Genomic DNA, 16,462 nt, shown 5'->3' on the forward strand with positions numbered 1-16,462 from the left:
AGGCGGGAAACCTCCCGAGTGAAACCCGGAAGAACTGCTGTGTTTATCCTTGCAAATACTCATCGCTTGTTTGCTTCCGCCAGGTCAAACATGTAATTCAAATATACGTGTAGTGGGGTTTAACCGCCTTTCTCTTTTCTGTCTAGCCTTACTTTGTCATCGCTAGGCTTGTGATCTGCATTTGAGTGCAGTTTCGCTTGCGAGCACTTCAAATGCTAAGTTCGTAGCATTTTTCTCATTGTTCATACTCGTTATCAACGCACCTTCTCGTGGATCCCTGCGATAATTTTTTTACGCTGCTGTACCTTGACTCGGCTACTGTATTTTACCACGCATTCCGCAGCAGTGGTTTGAGCTGCACCAGTTGCAAGTCGCATAAAACTTGAATATTTCATTTTGCGCAGTGAACGAAACGAAAGGATGTTCGTTGGTTTTCCGCCACAACAATACATACGAATAATTTTTGACCATCAACCTTTGCTCGCTATACAGCCAGCAATGATTTCAGTTTTCTTTACAAGTTCTTGCGCACACTTTTCTTTTGTGATTTTAACTGATGTTAGGTACTTTCTTCCCCTTTCAGGATTTTTTTTTTTTCTGCTCAGCTTGCTGAACGTTCTGGGAAATCTCGGCGTTCACGAACGATAACGTGCTTCGTTTCTGCACAGGTTCCCCCAATTAAACTCCCACATAATGCGCAGACAGAAGAAAGGGGAAAGCTGAGGGGGTTAATCAGAATTAAATATCCGGTTTGCGATCTTACATTGGGGATAAGTGGAGGGAGAGGTCACGTGGTATAGAAGTTCCAAATGACGGTGCGCGAAAGGAACCAAATGTTCCTATCAGTTGTGCATCTTAGTTGTCAATAATGTAGTAATTTCGTTTAATTATTAAAAAAACGAAATTAAGCGTACTTCGAACAAAAGACGTGAAGATGGACCTGTCAATAAAGCATTCTACTAGCTAGTCAGGCATCCAATGCGCAAATATAGCACATCGCCTTCCCCGGCAAAGACTATCACCCTGGCCTTCCTCTCCTCCTATTGGGCAGGCGTGGATTGAAACACTTTTACGCTTGCTTTTAGAATGCCCAACGTTCAGCAGTTGCTACCCTGCATGGCTGAGCAATTTCCGGCATCTTGATCTTTCTCGAACTGTGGTCAATGAACTTTAAAGGGAATATTTCTTTGCGAACCTTCCCAGTCTTTCCTGACTGTGCTGCTGCTGTCTTGCCTAATGGCTCACACAGCCACCCAGTGATCCGACCATTAGACCACGATCACTCGTATAATTATAACGTGCCAAACGCCAACTGCCTCTTTGCGATGATGGCCGCGTGTGTGACATTGCGTAGCAGGAGTAGGCGAGAGCTCATGTGCTTCCAGTTCCCTATGCGCCAAAGACTCAGGAATGAAATAGACACGAAATTGGCAGCGTTTGATTAACCGTTTCACGAAAGCTTCGGTTCCCAGGTATTCTTATGTGGCGTTGGATCTGCATATATATATATATATATATATATATATATATATATATAGTAGAGAAAGAGTAATTCTTCAGGCTACCTTTTAAACGTAAATAAATTGAGTGGTGCTACAAGGTAAACAGAACAAGTATTTAATTTCAACAGTTTCGATCGGTGGACCGATCTTCATCAGAGTTTACAAAAAAAATGGCAGTTCGGCCCTGGTAGTGAAGACACCAGACCGGGTGCCCAGTCGTTCTCAGATACATCAAACCGAGAGGAACAATTGTGACAGTGATTGATTCTCGGCGCTTTGGCAGATTTACAGCTGCCTTTGGCAGCTATGCAGGGCAAGAGGAAGGCGGAGTGCCATGTATGTAGAGCAAGGAGGTCAGTGAGAAAAAAAGAAAAAAGAAAGGAAAAGCAAAGAAAAAGAAAAAAGCACACAGGAGGAGGGAAACGTAAGTCGGAGAGTGAGGGGGGCGGGAAGTAGCGGCAGCTAGGTTCCCGTTCACCCGAGGCAAGAAGGGAGAAAACGGTCGCTCCGCAGCACCAGTGCGTGTGCTGCCGTTGTAGTGGGAGAGGGGGCAAGTTGAATCGGGCGGCGAGGGGCCCAATAGAGAAGGGGCCCAGAAGGAAGACAGAAGAGCGGGAACTTGTGGAAAGAAACACAGTGTCACAGTACACATATACAAGGCACGGCCCGTTCCGGCAACTCTGTGGTCCAGCTACGGTACGAAAAAAATACATATAGTTCCAAAAAGAATATATGCGTGGGATTCGCAAAGCAAATGCGCCCCTGGGCTTCGATTTAGGGAGCCGAGTTAAATAGCCTCCTTGTGGTCCAGTTTTTGAACGTATAACAGACAACTGACATCAAGTTAGCCCATGCGTATTCCAAGAAGGGCAATAGGTCACTCATAATGACCATTTCAGTAGCAGGGTGCAGGAAACTGAATTTATTGATTTTCCGCTCGCCCCCTTGAGGCGCATGCGGAGGGATGAGCAAGCAGTGAATAGCCAGCGTCTTAATTTTAGAGTACAGAACATGTATTCGCGTTTCCCCTGCACTCTCACGGCATATCCCGGAGGCACGTCAGCCGCCCCGGACTCTCATTAATTCCTTTAGTGTACGTTCCAAATTTATGGATGAAAAAAGATTCTCTCTGCTCGCGTGCACTGGCGTGTTGGAAACCAGATTGCAAGACCACAACGCTCACGCGTTCAATGGAGCGATCTGGCAGCCGAACGTGCCTGGAGAAGGGTAAATTCGAAAGACTTTTCACATGCGCGCGGTGATTGTTGAACCGCAGGCGGAAAGGGGTCTCTGTTTGTCCGATAGATTCCTGCTTACGCACCTCGCATCGAATTTTGTACACGACGTTACCGGAATCAGAGTCAAGATTTTCGTTAATTTTATATACGAAGGACGAGTTCGATGCTTCAGCCGTGTCTGCTGTTGTCATGTGACGGCATACCTTGCCACGAGGTTTCCCACATGGTCGACAGCCCTTGGGCGTGTGTGACTTCTGTTTCCTCACCCTGACTAACAAATCCCTTAAATTCTCGTTTCTTCTATACACAACCCGAGGCGGCTGCTTGAAGATAGTAGCGAGTCGCATGCTCTGTTTCATGATATTGAAATGGCGGGTGAGAAGGGCACTGACCCGCGGAGCACCGGTAGTGTACGTGAGGACCAAGTTCGGATCTGATTGTGTATTGGTATTGCTAACCTTTTCTCCCATTATCTGTGCTTGATCTAAGCTGCGGGCGCGTTCAATGGCATCGTCTACTATTTTTGGAGGATATTTTTGGCGTATGAGAGCAGATTTCAGTTCCTCCGCGTGTCGCTCAAGTTGCGCAGATTCGGAACAGACTCTTCTGTATCTGTGAGCCTGGGAGTAGGAAATGCCTGTTTTGCAGTGATGGGGGTGGCTACTATAAAAATGCACATATTGCTGATGATCTTTCGGCTTTTTGTATAGGGACGTGAAAATGCGACCGCCACTCAGTGACAGAGTGACGTCGAGAAAATTAATACTATCTTGGGAGAAGTAGAGCGTCAAGCAGATTGACGGGTGCAGAGAATTGAAATTGGAAATGAAGTCTAAGAGACTTTGTTCATTGTCGGCCCACACAAAGAAAATCTCATCCAGGAATCGCTTATAAAATATTGGTTTTCCGGCCGAGTTTGCGAGGAAGGGTATTTCTAAAGATGCCATAAAGATATTTGCATAATTTGGCGCCATCATCGTTTCCATGGTGGTTCCGCTGATTTGCAGATAATGCTTATCCTCGATCTCAAGGTGAATATATTTCAGTACTATACTTAGAAGAGTCTCAACTGTATTGTTATCTAATTGCCTAGGTTGGCTAGAGCCAGCGTAAGCTGAAACTGCGGAAGCTATGCCCTGGGCGTGAGGTACGTTGGTGTACAAAGATGTGACATCCATAGTGACATCCCGCCGGTACCGTCAGGTTTGATACCTCCCGAAGGAAGTGATTTGTGTCTTTAATGTACGAGGGGATTGAAGATGGGATGTCCTTAATGAGACTGTCAATAAAGCTGGATATTTTCTCAGTCACTGTTCCATTACTGGAAATGATAGGCCGACCGGGATTGTTTATATTGTGAATTTTGGGTAGTAGGTAGAAACGGCCGGGGCCAGAGTTTCTTGGTATCACTGCTTTGAGCGTCTTATAGGTTATCTGCCCTGCCTTGCGCAGAGTGGTTCGGGCGTCCTTTATTACGCTTTCAAATTTCTCGGTAGGATTGCTTGGGAGTTCTCTGTAAAAGTTGGAGTTGCCCAGTTGACGGAAACCTTCGGCTATGTAAACACTCCGGTCAAGTACCACCACTGCACCACCCTTGTCCGCTGGCTTAATCGCAATTGTTTGATCATCACGTAGGGTTCACAGCGCCTGCTCTTACTCTTTTGAGAGGTTACTGCGGACGGGACGATGCCTCTCGTACTATTTTACAATGTCTTTTTGAACCGCACAAATATACATGTCCAAGTATTTGTCGCCTGCCTCGCCAGGTGTCCATGATTTTTCGGAGAGCTCAGGTAGCTGATCAAGACACCCTTCTGTAGTTTTTCGATCATAAAAGTACTCCCGTAGTCGCAAACTTCTCGCGACATCATCCAAATCTTGAAACAATTGAAACTCGTTCATCCTTCCTGACGCCGGACAAAAAGTTAGACCTTTCGAAAGGATATTTAGTTGTGCACTTGACAATGGGCTACTCGACAAGTGTATATATATATATATATACTTCCAAAGTCAAGCTTCACCTCGGTATGAGTCTCACGAAGCTGTGCTGGAATTTCAGCATGGGTGGCCTCATTGCCCTTTCCAGGAGATAATCGCTAGTCTGCTTCTGTTTCTGTGTGTGTGTATGTGTGGCGCTTACTATGCTTACGTAATTAATAATAATGATATAAGTTATGTGTCAACTCCGTACATAAGACAGCGACTTACAGGAAGATGGATAGATGAAGAGATCAACAGCAGTCGAATAAGGGACCTCTCAGCCTGGAGCCACATTTCGACGAGCGGACTCGTCTTCGTCAGGGTCCCCGCGAAGATTCCCATCAAGACACAGAGCGTCGTTCCTTAAGCAAGCCTCTCCTATATCTTCTTAGTCTTTCAGTGTAATAAATACCTTTCTGTTGAGAACTGTGTGCGAGAACTGCGCCTTCTTCTGGACCAGCGCATTGCAGCGCCCACTATTTGCGCACCCTCGCACCCGCGTGCACTGCAGGCTGCAGCGCGCAAACTGGCACCAATGTTTCCCGCTGCGTGCTCGCTTCCTGGTGTCTCGCTGCCGCCGAGATGAGCGAGATGAGGGCGCAGATCAACAACACGCAGACTACTGCGTAGTCCAAGAAAGCTTTCAGTTTGATATAGAAACCTTTCCTTCTTACAGGATAGAAAAGTCCTACCTTCGCCGCACTCCTCGCTGTGCCGGGCCCAGGCAGTCACTCTCAGACTTCTACAAACAAGCACTTACCCGAGCCCCGCGGCGCTGCACACAATTTACCCCGAACAGTTCCCAAGCCCAGACTGCCCTCTGTGTGGTGATTATGCGGACTTCGAACATGTCCTGTGGGGCTGCGCCTCTGCCGGTCCCCCTTTCACTCACGAGGAAATAATGAAGCTAATTATGGCCCAGGATCCGACCTCTCAAATCCTGGCAGTCCAGAGGGCTCGCGACAGGGCCGTCAGGTTCCACCTGATGGTCCCCGAGTGGGCCTAGCCAGGTGGCGTGGAGTTTACTTACGCCTATAGTGGACAATATAAAGTTGTTTCACTCACTCACACTCTCAGACTTTTCCAATTAGAATGAAGGAGATATTTTTGACAGTCACAGTTTCTTTCTATTTAAGGAGCTTTTACTACAGCTTTTGACTAAAGCCACTTTGCGACCGGTTTCAGAGGTAATGCCACTAAGGAACATGACAGCCTTGAGTTGTGCCATGTCGGTGCGTCATCTCTATAATAAAGATGCGTGTTTGCAAAAAACAGCCATAGTACGGGTAAAACGAACAAACGACTACGCTGATAGGTGCTTCATTATTCACAGCGTTGAGAAGCGATATTTGCCAAGTAATTAATGAAAACAGGATCACATGTGTTCGTCTTGTTTTTTAAAAAACATTCATGTCATTACACTGACATAGCCCCTTTAACTCACATGCTCTGGGACTGTAACAAAAAACCCGCACGGTGCTAACTCTGGAACCCTTGCGCCGCGGTGGGCCGCTGCCTTGCACAGCCCCAGCCTCGGCGGCCAAATCTGGGCAGCGGGTCCGCGAGGCGACGGCGAGGCAACACCTCCACGTCTCCACGTGGGAGATCTGAAGTCCCGTCGGCGGACGCTCTGTGCAGGACTACGAATGAAGTTGTTGCCAACCAATTATACAGGGTGTTTCAGCGTACACTTACATTTTTTTTTAATTTCCTGTGGCTGTTGACGTAATCATAGTGCATGAGCTAGTCTACTCGAAGAGGCGGACATTACTTGCGCAAAAAAATTCAAATTAACAAAAGCTCACTAATTAAGTTTTCAGCTAATTACCACATGGCGCATATAGAAATTTACAAATTCTAGCAGGTGAGACTGCAAGGCATATCCACGCGAAAATAATTGTTTGGATGACACCATTTACGAGATATGCGCCGTCAAGCTTGCGATAAAGATACACTGTCGTTCCACTTGAGTTATTAACAAAACGTCATTTTATTCATCGAAGCACGAAATTAACTGGCACGCCAATGCATTTATCCGCAAAGTTCGGGAATTAATATCTCAAAACTGGTGCCATCCTGAGAATTAGTTCGAAGTAGGATGTGCCTTGCGAACTCCCCGGCTAGATTTTGTGACTTGCACTGTGCCATAAGGTAATTAGTTAAATCTTTAATTAGTGTTTTTTGTTAATTCGTTGCTTATGCATTTCAATTTTTTGTGCAAGTAATGTCCGTCTCTTCGAGTAGACTAACTCATGGACTGGAATTGTGCCATCTGTCAGGCAATTTTTAAACAGGTTTTAATGTGTTCACAGAAACACCCGATAGTATGCCGGAAACTGTATTGACCCTAAGGAATGTAAGGGCAGTGCTGCCGAAGCTTTGTGACATCCCTCTCTGCAGTTTCTATCGAACAAACTAAAGCCAGGAAGGCGGGGGCAGGGGTGCGGAGGCGCGACAGGCGGCAGAGCTAGACAAGCTACGACTCCGCGTTAATAGAAACTCTAAAAGAATGGTGGGCTGAAACGTGCTTCTTACCCTTCTGTTTCGAGTTAGTAGCGCTGTGTATGAGTAACCAGAAATGTAGAGGTTGCTGTCGTGGTAACAGCGGTTTACTGCTGTTACTACGATGAAGCCAATGGCCACCCTTATACCGGCTGATACAATTTTCTTCCTTGTGGCGTAATGGCGAACACATGAGTCAGAGTTAAATGCCTCGAACCGTCTTCCAAATTCGTCCTGATTTTCGTTGGACCATCCAGTATCGTGAATTCTCCCCCGAGATTGCTCAAATCGGGAGGAACCTTTCATGTTTGAGACTTTGTACGTATTAAAGAATAACGCGTCCATGACATACGAGTTCAGTTGTTTTCTTAGGCAGCTTCCGAAGCTGGTTTTGCTCTTGCGGTTAAGTTCTTTTTTTATTTCAATATGAACAATGTTTGGGGATTGGCGAAGTTGTCCCTTAAGACACGATAGAATCGTGACCCATCTAATTTTTGCAAAGATATTCCTCTTTGGCATGCTTTAATGCACATCAGTGCTTCATATATAGAAATTGTGGTCAGGCGCTAATCAGGAAGAATGTTGCAGTCCAAAAATGTCAGAAGAAAACGAGTGTATCTCAGCGCGATGAAAGGAAATGCAAATAAGAAAGACAGTAAACTTAGTCTGAAGAAAAGAAAAAGGTGATGCTTCTAGTTTCCTATTTAATTTTTTTTTTCAGGTGTTGCCTATTTGCTAGTCGAGTTTAGGTAGATACATTTTTGTGGCACCGAATCGAAGACCGGCATATCAACACGATGACAGCGGAACTTGACGTTTGTAGATAAATAGTTTTGTTAGAAACCTGGAGCAGAACACAGGTGGTCTCTTTCTCTTTTCCCTTCTCTCTCTCTCTCTCTCTTTACAACCCATTACTCACCTCCCTCAGAGCATTGTAGCCAACCATGCGTGCATCTGTTCGACATCCTTGAGGTTCCTTCCTCCCTCTCTTTGAATCTTTCTTAAGCAAAACACAGAGAAAGTGTTCACTTTTTGTCATTAAGGCTCCTTACAAACTCCGGATGCTAACAGTTGCGCCGGGGGAAGCATGGTTTATTCAAATGTCGATAGAGATCAAGTAGAACTAATTTGATTCAACCAATTACTGTACAACGCAGGCTGCTGCGTATGAGAAGAAAACAAACGCACAAGGCTACAAGATCGGTTGTTTAACTGACTGATTTATTTATCTAATGGTAGGGAAAATGGACGTCATCTTATTTCGTCGGCTTCTCCATCCACAGTTTATTGTCACAAGAGCACACAAAAATTACATGACATACACACACAAAAAAAGAACAATCACGAGCAATTTGACGCCAAACTCTGCGTCATGGCGTGATGCAGGAATCCCGTAGGACAAGAATGCCGCTGTAGAACCTCCTGCGTCTTTTAACGAAAGAGATGGAACTTTTTAAATAGTCATATGTTACTTCTCACTACCTGCACATGTAGTTCTCGACAAAAAAAATAAGAAACGAAAAACAGCATAACTTGTACTGTTCTGGAAGAACAGAAAATTCTTAAATCCTTTTACACGTATATGCTTCCGATGCTGCACACTTGTGACTCCATATCAACATCATTAAAAATGTCAATTTGCAAAACGAAAGTGTGATTACTAAGGGACTGCCTGAACACTTTTATAGCTTCAACAGCAAAGATGTTCTGGTATGATCAGGACGCACAGAAAAAGGGAAAAAAAATGAAGCGACAGCGTAAAAGTAGACCTTACCACCTATAAGTGAGCGCCATGTCTAGGTTCTTGGCCAAAATCGGTTTTTATTAACGTCCTTATTAGGAGTGTCATGAAGTGCGGTCCTAGCTGCTTAAAACACCTGAAAATAATTGCCTTCGTATAATTATATTGTGTTTTATATGTAGCTTAATTTGCAAGATATGTCATGTTCTGAGACTGTTGTGTTGCAGAAGTTTGCACCGCCGCAATCTGAGAGATGTGAAGATGATGGGTCTGTATCAGGGGCAACACAGGAGGCGTGCATTAGTTTGGTTTATCACTCATTCAATTTGTAGTCCTACGTGCGCTCAAAGAATGTTCAGAGCTTTGACTTTTCAGGGTCAGTCTGGAAAGCGTGGTTGTCGACGCCACCTGCATTCATTGTCAGCTTCTTCGCATCTTCCTCCATGGTGAGCGTAATTTCCGGGTTTTTCTGTGGGTTGTTGTTGAAATTGTCCGTCAGAGGAACCGTTCTGGTTTCGACCTCAACAATGGCCACTTTTGAATGCGGAGCAGCTGCAGATTTCTTGACACTGTTCATGAGAGCATCCTTCCTTTTTCCCTCGAATATTAGCTTCTCGAAGCGTGCCACGGGAGCCTCCGTGGACAGGTACAGAAGGTATGCCAGGAACAAGCTCATGCCTAACAGGCCGATGGCAGTGGTGAGCTGGAATAAACAAGCTTCCGTCATCGGTTTGTGATTTTGAGTACCGTGAACAATATTATGAAGTGCCATATTAGTACTGAATTACATGAAAGTTTACATAATTATTTCCATATACTGGATAATAAGGAGGCATCATTAGGGCTGAAGGAAATGTTCGCTAGTTTACCATTGCCTACTAGGGACAGCCCCCTCAGCTACATCAGGCATGTTCTGGGCTGTTTATATTCATATAAAGTGGCAGGAACTACGGTATCACAGGGGCACATAGGAATAAACACCAAAGCCAACGTCGAAAGAAAGTTGGCCCTAGCGCCCTTGCGCCATAAAAATCAACATCATCATCATCGAATGAAAGTTAAATTTTCCCGCGTGTTCGGAAAAAACCTGCACTACAAGTATGAAGCATCTGCAAAGATAGAAGTCTAGAAATGTCATTAACAATAATGCAAGAACACGAAATGCGTTCGCTACATACCACAAAGGTCACCGGATGTTCGAGATGTTTGTCCTTTTTTATTTTATTTATTCCCTCCCAGTGCACCCAGCCCGCCCGCAAAAAACAAAAAACAAAGAACAAAGAGAATCACTAAGGAAGTCAATGGGCTACAGAGAAAACCTTCGATCACAGTCATAAAACGTGCCACTCATTCCAAATTTATTGCATATGCTTTTTTAAACTAGCTCATTGGGCTTACAAGCAACTAGTTAAGATTTTCAGTCAAGGGCGCCGCCCACCATCGAAAAGGAGGAGAAAAAAAATGAAGTGCTTCGCTAAATACTTGATAGCAAACAAGTGCTCAGCACGGAATATCAACAAAATGCAAATGCGCTAACAAAACATACAGTCCAATGGGCTGGTCCTTCATTGCTCACCTGAAAGAACTCGTTGAAGTTGATGTGCGTTTTTATAATTCCCATGCGAAGGTATATGAGAGGCACATGAATGAGGTAGACACAATAAACGAGCCTAGACAATGGCAAGAATGGTTTCCACGAGAAGAAGGCGTTCAGCAAACCTGCGTGGAAAAAAATAAAAGTATACAGCAGCATTCCGCAGTGAGTGAGAGAGTGAGGTAGTTTCCGTACGAGTTGCATTGATTGAGCGCTACCTCGCGCGCCCACGCCGAAAACAATTGTGTGGCAGCTGACGCGCATTTTAACGCGATAGCGTTAAGGAGCTCGTGTCGCAGAAAAGCCGGTGTCGTCGGCGTCGGCGTCCGCAGCGTTGACCGTGAGCGATAAATCACTGCAGGCACTTCATAAATAAAAAGCAACTTCGAAGATGGGCTGGTTGGGAATCGAACCAGGGTGTCCGGAGTGTGAGACGGAGACGCTACCACTCAGCCACGAGTTCGATGCTTGAAAGAAGTGCAAAAGCGCTTCTAGTGAATGCGGTGTTGCCTTAGAAACGTGCCGTAGAAAGTTATACTGCGGTGTATATCGGTAATTACGAGCATGTAACTTACAGAAGTCGCATTTACATGAGTAGCGCAGTACGTTTCCGCAACATTTCTTCTGTGCTTACCGCACACGCAGAGCCATCTTGCGTCAAACACAGAAGACCCCCTCCTCTCAATGTACGGCGCTGCCCGGACAGGTGGCGCGCCACGGCTGTGCGCGGACCGGTGCCAGGCGCGTCGCATGCCCCTACTCCCTCTCCCCTGACGACGCTTCGCCGTTCTCCCACACGGGTTGCAGACTCAAGCGCCGTTCCTTTCTTTAGATTACTATCTACCTCTCTCTGCCCGTGCCGATCACGACGCTCGGCTGGCGTAGATCGTTTCCTCCTCCGAGACACCGAGTTCTCTGGTTCGTTCCGTTTGCTCAGGCGCACATTTCGTTGCCGCGCCGAACACTGCGTTGCTCGACGCTCACCGTGTCCGATGCGGGGCGCCTCGTAAGTGATCGCTGCGCCGTAGCGCGTCTTACACCCCTTGGCGGGTCGACGGGAACGCTGTCGCGTTCCACTCTTGAAGGCGAAGCATAAGCGTCCTCCAATTTTTGTAAGCTTTCACAAGCCAGCCCGCCACAGACAAGGCTGTGAGGATACTGCTGTAAATGCTGCAACGTCTACGATTATGCTGTTAGCCCTAACGTTAATGTCTGCCTTCATCCTGTCAACTCTGTACCACGCTTTCTTCTTCGATACACCTAGAAAAATCCCGACGACATGCGTACGGTTAAGATTCTTCGTTGTTTTAGGTGGAACTCTGAGAAACATCGTGTAACCAACGCGCAGCTTGCAGACCTATAGATCGTGGCTTGATGCCGGTTAGAAAGAATTAACATAAAACAAAACTTGGCATACTGTTGTGGGAAATGAGAGCGATCCTAGCGGTCCGATTCACAGCTGTTCGACTTGAAATAAGCCTGCCGTTCGACATGCTTGCCGTACTAAGATCACAAGCCAGAGTATACCGTCAGTGAAGTCCATCATACTGAACGAAAGAAAGTCTGCTGTTGGTCCTCACATGCCGCAGGTGAGCCTCATCAGCTTACCGGTTGCAAACTTTCATTGCCGAGTTCCCTTTCATCCGCAAAGAGGTTCACGTTATTAAAGGGACAATAACCAGGAATATTAATTTACGCTAGATAAATAAATCCATTTCTTAAATACCAAAAATATTAGTCTTAACCTGAGCAGAGGCTTGGTACGTCAGAAAAAAACCAAAAAGAAGAGATGCGGGGCAATACCACATTGAAGTTCCCACATTAGCTCCACGTAACATCAAATAGCATCACAAATTTTCGCAGCGTTTACGGGAGATGAAATAACTGCTTGTCGATAAGCAATAAGGATTAGACTATATTTTAAAAGAATGACAGACTCATTCCAGCTACATTTGAGAACATTTTCTAACAAAAAAAAAATCGGCTCGTGCGCAGGAAAATTACTTCCCCTCCGTGGCGTCACAATCAAGTAGCGGTGCTGCGCTTTAAGCACAAAATTCGAAAGAGGAGAGCTTCAGCCTTAACTTTCTTAACCAGCATTTTTCCTCCAAATAGCTGCAGAGTATCGAAAACAAAACGTCATCCATCAGCATGCGTTTATTGTTGCTCTTATGTGTCTCTTAAAAGTCGATTTCCGTTTTCTCATCTATTTGAGTGCCTTAATACTGGTCAACAAGAGAAAGGGGAGCTAACCAAGGGGCCCGATATTTATTAATCATATTATGATAAGCCATTAAACAAAGGCACTAAGGACAACATAGGGGGAAAAACTTGTGCTTACTAATTGAATTAAAGGAAGGATGAATTTGTGGCAGTGAAGGTGCATGAAAAAAACTTGCCGCAGGTGGGAAACGAGCCCACGTCTTCGCAGTACGCGTACCATGCTCTAAACAGTTGAGCTACCGCGGCGCCGCTTTCACATCCATTTTCTTCGGTATTCATGTTTTTTTCACTACTAGAACTAACATTGGGAGTGTTAGCCAGCACCGCCACTCACAAACCTTGGCGGCGGATGTGAAACATCCAGCAACATTGATGCCTTCAAGTAGCATGTGTGGGTTTATTGACCAGTTACTTTCACCCAAAAAGGTCGTGCACTCGTGACGCCTGCGGCAGTAAGGATGCTTCCCATCCACCGCCAAGCTTTTGTGAGTGGTGGCCTTGGCCAAAACTCCCAAGGTTAGTTCTAGTAGTAACAAATAAATACCCAAGAAAATGGATGGGAAAGTGACGCCGTGGTAGCTCAATGGCTTAGAGCATTGCACGTGAAATGCGAAGATGTGCGATCGTTCCCCACCTGCGGGAAGTTGTTTTTTCATGAGCCATTAATTTATGATTTTTTTAAATTCAGTTATTAAACACAAGTAATTTCCCCCCTGTTGTCGTTGGTGTATTTGTTTGTTCGTTTCTCTTAATACTGGTCAGTGAGACGTCTATAGGTCAATAAGTCTCAGTTGAAGGGACACTAAAGCGAAACAATAAATCAGTTTAGTCTAATGAAGCATTGTTTGAGAACCCTGTAGGCAGTCATATCAAAAAACTAGTTTGATTATTAGATGAGCAAATGAAAGTCCAAGTATCAGTATTTGAATTTCGCGCCGATACCCCAACGCCGGTACGTCAGCGTGACGTCAGGGGTTCCAAAGTGTGTTGTCGCATTTGGGCCGCGTTGGCTGAGTAAAGGTTCCCGAAACTTGGCATGTTGAATATTTGGTTCCTTTAGAACACAATGTAGTCAATCTGTACCGCTATATATAATTAGTAGGCGCTAGAAGACGCCATCGAAATCCAAGACGTCACAGCCACCAGGTGCGGCAACTAAAGTAGGCGTCGCCACCCCTATTTCATTCTTGCGCTTTTTCTGCCTTACGAAACGTCTTATCATTGTAAGAGTGGTGTTTGTGGTGTTGTGTAAAGGGAATTTACTGATTCAGAAGAGATAATTTTTCACTTTAGTGTCCCTTCAAGTTAGTTTGAGAATTGTCAGCAACATAAGACCACACATCATCCTACTTCTTTGATTGCGGATCTCAAGTGTAGATTTATTAACTAATGGTGCTGAACAGCTGACACCGATACCTCCGCAATCACTACACAAATGCTGCTAAAGCATTTCTGTCGTCAGGCACATCTATAAGGTGTCCCAGCTAACGTTAGCCAAGTTGTTGGACAAAAAAAAGAAGTAGGGAACATGACAACAGATGCAGTTATAAGACGCACGGCGTTCGTTCATCGGATCCTAGACGAACGAGCACCGCAGGCTTTATAATTGTATCTTGCATAGCGTTTTCTTTTCTTTTTTTTTTCTTTTAACAGCTTGGCTAACGTTAGATAAGACACACGGTATATCACGCCGAGACCACGTCCGTCCTCACCTCCTCGACCTGTGGCGCAGGCAAACGTGGGCCAGACGAGGCCCACTGACCAGACCAGACGATGGAAACCGGAGTAAATGGCCGTCGTTATGTCATCTGGTGGATTGCCTCGATTCCATGGCAGGGTGATGAACAGCACGAAGCCGGTGAGTGCCAGTGATATGATCCACTGAGCTAGCTGCATAACCTGCACATATATTGAGAGTTCTGGATTACGATGATGTACACGGGGTGTTTCACGTAACTTGAACCAAAGAATAAATAAAAGGGGTTAACTGGATCGAGCTGGGTGACACCAACGACATATTGTTTGACGTCATGAAGCACTACTCAAGGTAAATTTTATATTCCGTTTAATTAGTTGATTAACTAAGATGAATTATGCAAGATCATTAGTAGTCACTTTAGGGCCAACTGCGTTTCTTTACGTTGTCGAGGGTGTTCAGAAATGACCCATCAATTTTTTTTTGTGGCAATGTACAGGCGCCGACAAAAGTGGTATACTCCACGCAGCAGGAGACGGAGCAATGGCAAAACTGCATCGCAACGCCATCTACAGGCAGCATCTGCGATAGAGACAGCCAATGGGTTCCCTTTATTATCTACAGGCATGTCGCTTGACTCGTGTCAATGTAGATGGCGTCGCGATGCAGTGTGCCGCTGCTCCGGCTCCCGCTGCGTGGAGTATACCACTTTTGTCGGCGCCTGTACATGCTGCGTGGTGCCTTTTTTTTTTTTTGCCGTTTAAAGAAAGCCCCCGAAATATGAAGTAAAACCACGTGACTGTGTTCATGCGCTATCGTATTACAGCGCTGTCAACCGTTCTTCGAGCCTATCGATTGTCTGGGACAACGCCGCTTGCTTTCCGCGTGCCGCCAAAGATGCCGACGCACTGTAAAGCCGACGCGTAGAGCCGCGGCCATTTACTTCACCGCGGTCCGCGGGCGCGGTTCTTTCGCACGAACCGCGATTGAGAGTGCTGCAATACGATAGCACATGGGCACAGTCACGTGATATATTATTTCATATATCGCGATGTTTCTTTAAACTTCGCAAAAAATCAACGCGCAGCATGTACATTGCCACCAAAATTGGATCGGTCCTTTCTGAAACCCTCTACAACGAAACGAAACGCACTTAACCCTAAAAAAAATATTAATAATGTCGCGTAACTAATCTTAATTAATTAACTAATTAAGGGCAATATAAAAATACTCTAAGGAGCGCCACGTGACGGCAAACAATATGTCGTAGTTTCGTTCAGCTGCAGCTAAGCATCTTTCTTTTTTAACCCTTGGTTCAAATTACGTGAAACACCCTATATATTGTTTTATTAAGGCTCGATAAGATGATACGGCTATGTAGAAGGCTCCGTTATTATTAGTCCGGAACTCCAAGCGTGGGCCAGAACAAATTGTCAACGACGAGAGCACAAGGAATAGGCGACTGGACTGCCCGTCTGAATATTGTGGACGAACACCGTCGCAAAAACAAAATATCTCTGAGATAATAGAGGCTTTTAGCGTGTCCGCTATTCCGGCAAACCAGGATGGATTACCGGATGGTCGGAGGCGTAAACGTGAGCGGCCAGATTGGTGGCGCCAGCTGGTGGTGCAAAGCTCAACCACTTAAACACAGAGACAATTTAATTACTATATTCTTCTTAGCTGGGGTGTAAGTTTTCGACAGCGGTGTAATTGTGAACACAACTACGCTGCTGCCGAAAATTTGCACCAGCATCGAAGCAGAATGAAGTAGGTTACTGCAATTTTAGCTCTGTGTTTGTCTGATTGAGCTCTACAAGACCAGGCGGCTGCACCGCTCCGGCAGCTCGCGTTTACACCCCCGACCATCCGGTAATCCGCCCCGGTTTGCCGGAATAGCGGACACGCTAAAAGTCTCTATCATTGTACTCTCGTTTTCACAACATTATTATTTCTGAATACACAATTAAAATTTGCGCAAGCGCA

General features: G+C 45.5%; 1 protein-coding gene across 1 annotated transcript in view; it reads right to left on the reverse strand.

Annotated features, from left to right (window-relative positions):
• Nucleotides 1-8,491: 8,491 nt before the first annotated feature.
• Nucleotides 8,492-16,462, reverse strand: part of LOC135911987 (nose resistant to fluoxetine protein 6-like) — a 38,682-nt gene continuing 30,711 nt past the window's right edge. The window contains exons 13-15 of the mRNA XM_065444365.2: nucleotides 14,493-14,679; nucleotides 10,540-10,682; nucleotides 8,492-9,666 (exon numbers count right to left, since the gene is read on the reverse strand). Coding sequence (XP_065300437.2) covers nucleotides 9,319-9,666; nucleotides 10,540-10,682; nucleotides 14,493-14,679 — 678 coding nt within the window. The 3' untranslated portion in view covers nucleotides 8,492-9,318. The remainder of the gene's footprint in view (nucleotides 9,667-10,539; nucleotides 10,683-14,492; nucleotides 14,680-16,462) is intronic.

This window comes from Dermacentor albipictus, chromosome 1 (assembly GCF_038994185.2).
Source record: "Dermacentor albipictus isolate Rhodes 1998 colony chromosome 1, USDA_Dalb.pri_finalv2, whole genome shotgun sequence".
NCBI classification, from domain to species: domain Eukaryota; kingdom Metazoa; phylum Arthropoda; class Arachnida; order Ixodida; family Ixodidae; genus Dermacentor; species Dermacentor albipictus.